The 6,649-nt window shown below is 46.5% G+C and overlaps 1 protein-coding gene across 2 annotated transcripts in view; it reads right to left on the reverse strand.

Annotated features, from left to right (window-relative positions):
• C8H12orf43 (chromosome 8 C12orf43 homolog) overlaps positions 1-6,644 on the reverse strand; it is a 28,352-nt gene extending 21,708 nt beyond the window's left edge. The window contains exon 1 of one of the 2 annotated variants that reach the window (XM_033954126.1): positions 6,413-6,644. In XM_033954126.1, the coding sequence (XP_033810017.1) occupies positions 6,413-6,491 (79 nt within the window). In that variant the 5' untranslated portion in view covers positions 6,492-6,644. Of the gene's footprint in view, positions 1-6,159; positions 6,322-6,412 lie in introns of those variants that run through there. The other variant, XM_033954127.1, reaches the window with a different exon arrangement.
• Between the last annotated feature and the right edge of the window lie 5 nt (positions 6,645-6,649).

Consider the following 6,649-nt stretch of genomic DNA (forward strand, 5'->3'; position numbering starts at 1 on the left):
AAGTTCGTTTCTTTCCAGATGTTCATCGATGTGTTCTTTAATCAGTGCTTCCGTCAGTTTCCCCGGAACCGAGGTCAAACTCACTGGTCTGTAATTTCCTGGGTCACCTCTTGATCCCTTTTTAAAGATGGGCGTGACATTGGCTATCTTCCAATCCTCCGGGATCATGCCTGTTTTCAAGGATAGGTTGCATATTTGCTGCAGTAGTTCCGCTATCTCCTCCTTTAATTCCTTCAGAACCCTGGGATGGATTCCGTCCGGACCCGGGGATTTGTCAGTTTTAAGTTTTTCTATCTGCCTGTGTACATCATCAAGGCTCACTTCCATGGATGTTAATTTTTCTGCTTGATTTCCATTGAATATTTGTTCAGGTTCCGGTATGTTGGTTGTGTCTTCGTTTGTAAATACAGACGAGAAGAACATGTTGAGTCTTTCTGCGACTTCTTTCTCCTCCTTCACCGCTCCCTTCCTGTCTCCTTCGTCCAGCGGTCCTACCTCCTCCCTAGCTGGCTGTTTCCCTTTAACATATCTGAAGAACGGTTTGAAATTTCGCGCCTCCCTGGCTAGCCTCTCTTCATACTCTCTTTTGGCTTTTCGAACCACACGGTGACATTCTTTTTGATACTTCCTGTGCTCCTTCTGGTTCCCTTCAGTTTTGTCCTTTTTCCATTCCCTAAATGAATTTTTCTTATTGCCTATCGCTTCCTTCACTATTTTAGTCATCCATACTGGGTCTTTTGTTCGACCCTTTTTGCACCCCTTTCTGAATCTGGGGATGTGCAGATTTTGTGCCTCGCTCACTGTGTCTTTGAAAAAAGACCAGGCATGTTCTACTGTTTGCCATTTTTTGGAAGTGTTCCTAAGTTTCTTCCTTACCATTTCCCTCATTGCTTCATAGTTTCCTTTCCTGAAGTTGAAAGATGTCGCTATGGTTCTCTTTCCGTTCGGTATGCCTACTTCAACCTTGAACTTGATCATATTATGATCACTGTTTCCCAACGGTCCCACTACTTCCACTTCCTTTGCAGGTCCCCTTAGTCCATTTAGGATTAAATCCAGAGTGGCATTTCCTCTCGTCGGTTCTCTAACAAGCTGCTCCATGAAGCAATCTTGTATAGCCTCCAGGAATTCTGTCTCCCTAGCGCATCTTGAGCTTCCAAGACTCCAGTCTATCCCAGGATAGTTGAAGTCTCCCATAACAACTGTGTAACCGCTTTTGCATTCTCGCTTCATCTCGGCATCCATTTCTTTATCGCTATCTCCGGTTTGCCCGGGTGGACGATAGTATAGGCCCATCTTTATTTCATGCCCTTTCCTACCCGGTATTTTAACCCATAGCGATTCCAGTTTGTTGATCATCTCCGCTGTGTCCATTCTTGTCGATTGTATGCTTTCTTTTACGTATAGGGCTATTCCTCCTCCTTTCTGACCTGACCTATCCCGGCGATAGAGCTTGTACCATTGCGGCAGATCCAGACTCGCCCCTTGTACAAGATGGGGGGTCTGGAGCCACCACCGAAGACTGCCCCGAGCTAAGCCTAGAAGCGGAACAGGGTGATCCAGACTGTGCCTCTGAGGCGACCACCTCCAAAGAAGAGCATTCTGAAGAGGATGCATGTGGGCCCGCGTCCACCTCACTACATAGAGGGAAGCTGCCATCGACACCAAGACTTGGAGGAAATCCTGCGCCTGAGGACACCGGGACGCCATAAGCAGGCGAATCTGAGATTGCAATTTGCTTACCCGGGCCTCCAGAAGGAAGACCTTCCCCAAGAAGGTGTCGAACAGCATACCTAGATACTTCAGGCACTGAGAGGAAGACAGCCGGCTCTTGGCAAGGTTGACTACCATCCCAGCGACTGCAAAAACTCCACCACCCGAGCCATGATCCGGGTGCTCTCCTGTAACGACTTTGCTTGAATCAACCAGTCGTCCAGGTAGGGATGAACTAGAATGCCCTCTTTGCGCAATGCCGCCACAACGACCACCATCACCTTGGTGAACGTCCACAGAGTCATGGCCAGACCAAAGGGAAGTGCACAGAACTGATAATGCTACCCCAAGATCTCAAAGCGCAAGAAGCAATGATGGGAGGCCCGAATAGGAATGTGCAAGTAGGCCTCGGTCAGATCTAGAGAAGTTAGAAACTCACCCAGCTGAACCGCCAGATTCGCAGACCACAGAGTTGCCATGCGGAAGGAAGGCACGTGAAGAGAGCCCTGTTGACCCCCTTAAAATCCAGGATGGGCCAAAAGGTCCTTTTTTTCTTTGGCACCACAAAGTAAATCAAGTACCAACCTGTGCCCCACTCCTGCGGGGTAACTGGAACCACCAAGTGGAGATCAAACAATCTTTGAAGGGTCTGGCGAAAGGCCTGCTGCTTCCACGCCACCTGCGAGGGAGAAGCGAGAAAACGGTCTGGCAAGGAAAGGCAAAATCCAGAGCATAACTGTCCCGAATCACCTCCAGAACCCATTGATCGTACGTGATGTCTGCCCACTTTGGATAAAAATCCCTCAGCCGGGTGCCCACCGGAACCAAGATGGGCGCCAGCAAGGAGTCATTGGGCGGCAGGGGCACTACCTGCACCCCGGCAGGCCCCACGAAAGGACTGCATGCATTGGAAGAACCTGCCTTTAGAGAGCCCAGGGGACTGAAAAGAGGCAGCCCCTCGACAATGGCGGAAACCACATGCAGCGCCACCTCGGGCCAGCGGCCTAGGCCTATCCTCAGGCAAACGAGGCACTTTACAGTCAGTGACCTGTCCAGGTCCTCACCAAACAAGAAAAATCCCTTAAAAGGAAACTTTGTCAACTTAGCTGTGGACGCTGAGTCCAGCGAGCTGCCACTGCAAACACCAACAACTTGACAGAAGCTCTCAAGAGGTCATACATGGTATCTGAAAGATAATAAGCACCCAATTCAATCTTTGCCACCTCGCGCTTGAGCAACACCAGCCCACCACACATCACTGCTTGTACCGCCAGAGCTGTCACATCAAAACTCTGTTTAAGGAGGGACTCCAACTCACGCTCCTCCAGGTCCTTCAAGGCTGTACCGCCCTCAACAGGCATGGTATGCCTCTTAGAGATGGCTGAGATTACCGCGTCCACTACAGGCGACTTCCGTGGAGTGCACAAAACGAAAGAGAGCTTCCGGCACCTGCCACTCTGCGAGCATAATATCCTGAATATCCTGATGCATAGGAAAAGAGTGGGAAGCAGAGCGGATCCCCTTATGCAAGGGGTCCACCGTACATGGGGGCTCCAACACAGTGTCCTCAAAGTGCAAAACTGAGGAGACCTGAAAAATTAACTCATGAAGCTCTTCCAGCTAAAAAATACGCACCACAAACGCATCTTCACCAGCTGGGGGGTGCTTGAACCTTTCGCTGGCAGAATCTGACCCCCCAAGAGGATCCTGGAAATTTCCCCAAGGGTCCAGGTCCTCATCAATAACATCTTGCTCCTCTGGGCAAAAATCCTCATCCCAAAAGATCCTTGGGCGTTTGGATGAGAGAGAGGAATAGAGGGGGACAAAACTGCCTCTTTGCGGGGCTTCAAAGGGGAAGATGTCGAGGGCAACCCCCCCCACGAGACCCCAACAGAGCGGACACAGAACCTCCAGCCGCCAGCACATAAGCTTTACAAAGTGCTAACATAAATTCAGGGGGAAAAACCCCTGGCGGCTCCAAGAGATTCCCTACCCCAGCAGGGGACCCTGCCATACCTTGCTCCTGTATTTCCAGAACAGGGGGAAGGTCACCTGAGGTAACAGAAATGAAGGAGGAGGTTCCCGCCTGTCGTGTCTGAAAAGCCTGGGACTTTCCTGACGCTGAGGCACCGACCAACATGAAAAGGTAATCCCCAGCCGCTCCGGCAGTAAGGGAATCCTTCGCAAGGTACATGCGGTGGGTGGGGTGCTCTGGCCGCCGGCATCCGCTACCAATGAGGCTACTTGACCGCTCCGGCCTGCACAACGCTTACCCAAGCCGGCCATGAGTACCTCGCATCTGGAGCACAATGAGCATTTTTTTTCCTTTAAAAGTGCTCATTGTGCTGAAAACTACCCTAGTTGAAAGAAAAGTGTCGGTTAGATGAGAAAATACAGTAAAAAGGCATTTTTAAAGGGAAATGAGCTCTTTAGACTGGCTCACCTCAGGATTTTGTCTTTTTTTTTTCAGAACAGACTCCACGGCTCTCAAAGCCGGCTGAGGCACCTCTACAAAAATATGGGGAGGTGGAGGAAGGAGGGGGAGGGACCCAGCATGAGACCCACTGAGTTTAACACCCCCGAGGTTGGACGGACCCCAAAACAGGACCCGTCCAAGCTCTATCTGGCACAAAAAGGGAACCCAGGGGTCCAAAACAAAATTCCAACAGTACTAAGAGGGGAGCCAAATAAGTCTTACCACCTGCTTTAACTGAGACTGAGGAAGACTGAGTTGCTAGGCAGATTCTAGCCTGATATACAAGTTTGTGCTCAGTCTCCACTTGCTGGTAGCAGTGAGGCATATAACCCATTCGTAAGGACTATACCAGTCTACCAAGCGATACATTACATTACATTTGTGATTTCTATTCTGCCTTTACCTTGCGGTTCAAGGCGGATTACATAAGAATTGTTATGATAATAAGACAAACATATTGTTAGGATATTAAGAAGTACTTAAGGAAGAGTTTGAACATTTTCTAATTTGCTAAGGAGTAGTTGGTAATTGAAGAAGGAGTTCAGAACATGTTTGGTTGTGTTATATTGGTTTTATATATTTTTTGAAGAGTAGGGTTTTTGGGTTTTTTTTATTTATCATTTTCATATTTAAACAATCAACTTGTACAGAAAGCTTTAAGCATGAAATAATAATATTATGAAAATTATTTAAATAGACTATATATATATATATATATGCTTAAACTTAGCTCTAGTCCCCAATTAATGGATTCCAAGATTAAACTTAACGGAATAAAGAAAAATTAATGAGGAATACAATGGCTGACTTGACTGAGATCAAGTTGACTTAATCACCTCATTACAATTTCTAATATTGGGCTTTTAGATCTTATCTTTTTCCTTCTCCAGTCGTGACAGTGATAGGAAAGTTGTCAATTGAGCAGGCTCAAAAAATACATACTTTTGAGAAGAATAACTCACTACACATTTACAAGAATGATGTAAGTAAAATGTCGCGCCTATGGCCAGAACCCCAGGTTTCAACAAGAATTCTTTTCTACGTTTTTGGGTATCCCTGGCCGGTTTTTGTTTCTTTTTTGAAGGTTTTGTAGTCTGTGGTTGAAGTCAGCAGATTGGTGAGTTGTCGGTCAAGTTTCGCTGCTCTGGTGGCCAGTAGGTTATCATACATAATGGGGATTTAACCTGATGGTCAAGACTACCAGTCCTGTTGCACAAGAATGGTACTTGAAGCTGGAGTTCAAGTATGGTCTTTTTGGAAGATCACCCAAACATATATTTAGGAATAATTAATTGCCCCAAGTGCACTAAATTGCAAACAGATATGAAGGTCAACATACAAAATATTATAGTAATCTGTATGGTGACCAATAAGTGCATGATTTACTAAGAGATAGGAAAGATGAGGGATTAAGAATCTTTATGTATTGCATAGTATAGCTATGGATTTTATGTATGTGTTCTCGACTTCAATCACATTTTGAAATAAGAACAGAATATTAAGTGTAAAGGAATGCAAGAACATATAGGGAAATCATGCAAAGCATAGCTCAAGGAATTCTTTTCAACCCTCTTTGTGCATATGTGTGTTCGTAAGTATGCAAGTGTCAGTATATGTATGTACTGTACATGTACAGTATAGTTTTTTTAGGGTGGGGCAGTTGCAGGGGAACAAGTTTTTGAAGATGGGGAAGATCGGGGAGGGAAGCAGTTGCCGAGAAGTGAATTTTGCAACTAGGACAGTTGTGGAGTTAGTCTTTTTGGAGTGGGGCAGTTGGGATAAGAGCTGGGAACAGGAAGAAACCCTACAATTTCCAAGTTTCACGCCTTGTCCTAGAAAAATACATAGAACTATTTTTTTTTTTTTTTGGGGGGGGGGGGTGGAGACTTATTTCTCTTAACCCCTTTGTATAATTCTTTCCAACTTCTATTGTTTGGAAAGAATAATAAAAATATGACTCATTTAAATACCTTGTTGTTTAACAGGGGCCATGAACACCCGATTCTATGGGAACCTGCTAGGTACTCGAGACCTAGACCAGCTATTTTCAGTCAGATTGCTGAGCTTGATGGAACCCCTATCGCACCACAGCACAAGTAAGAGTCTCAACTAAAGTCCCTGATGAATCAGCCCTAAATCCAATCCTTTTTATAACGAGACTGGACCCATAATGCCCCAAACCCCTTCCTCAGGCACTTGTTTCCCCTAGCGTTGCTTCCTTACTCGAACTGCTCGGCGGCTCCCATACCGCCTCCCGAAAAGGGCCCAAATCTTCACTACTTTCAGAGTCTGATGCCGCCATGAATAGTTAGAGAAAACCGCCAGGGCTAGAGCGTCGCCACTCTCCAGAGCAGAGAGTCTTTAACAGAACAGAGCGTCTCCACACTACGAGGAGGAGTAGAGCACTTCAAGTTCATGAACCCGCACGAGAGGGAAGAACATTTACGTAATAGCGCTCTC

Source organism: Geotrypetes seraphini, chromosome 8, assembly GCF_902459505.1.
Source record: "Geotrypetes seraphini chromosome 8, aGeoSer1.1, whole genome shotgun sequence".
Lineage (NCBI taxonomy): Eukaryota > Metazoa > Chordata > Amphibia > Gymnophiona > Dermophiidae > Geotrypetes > Geotrypetes seraphini.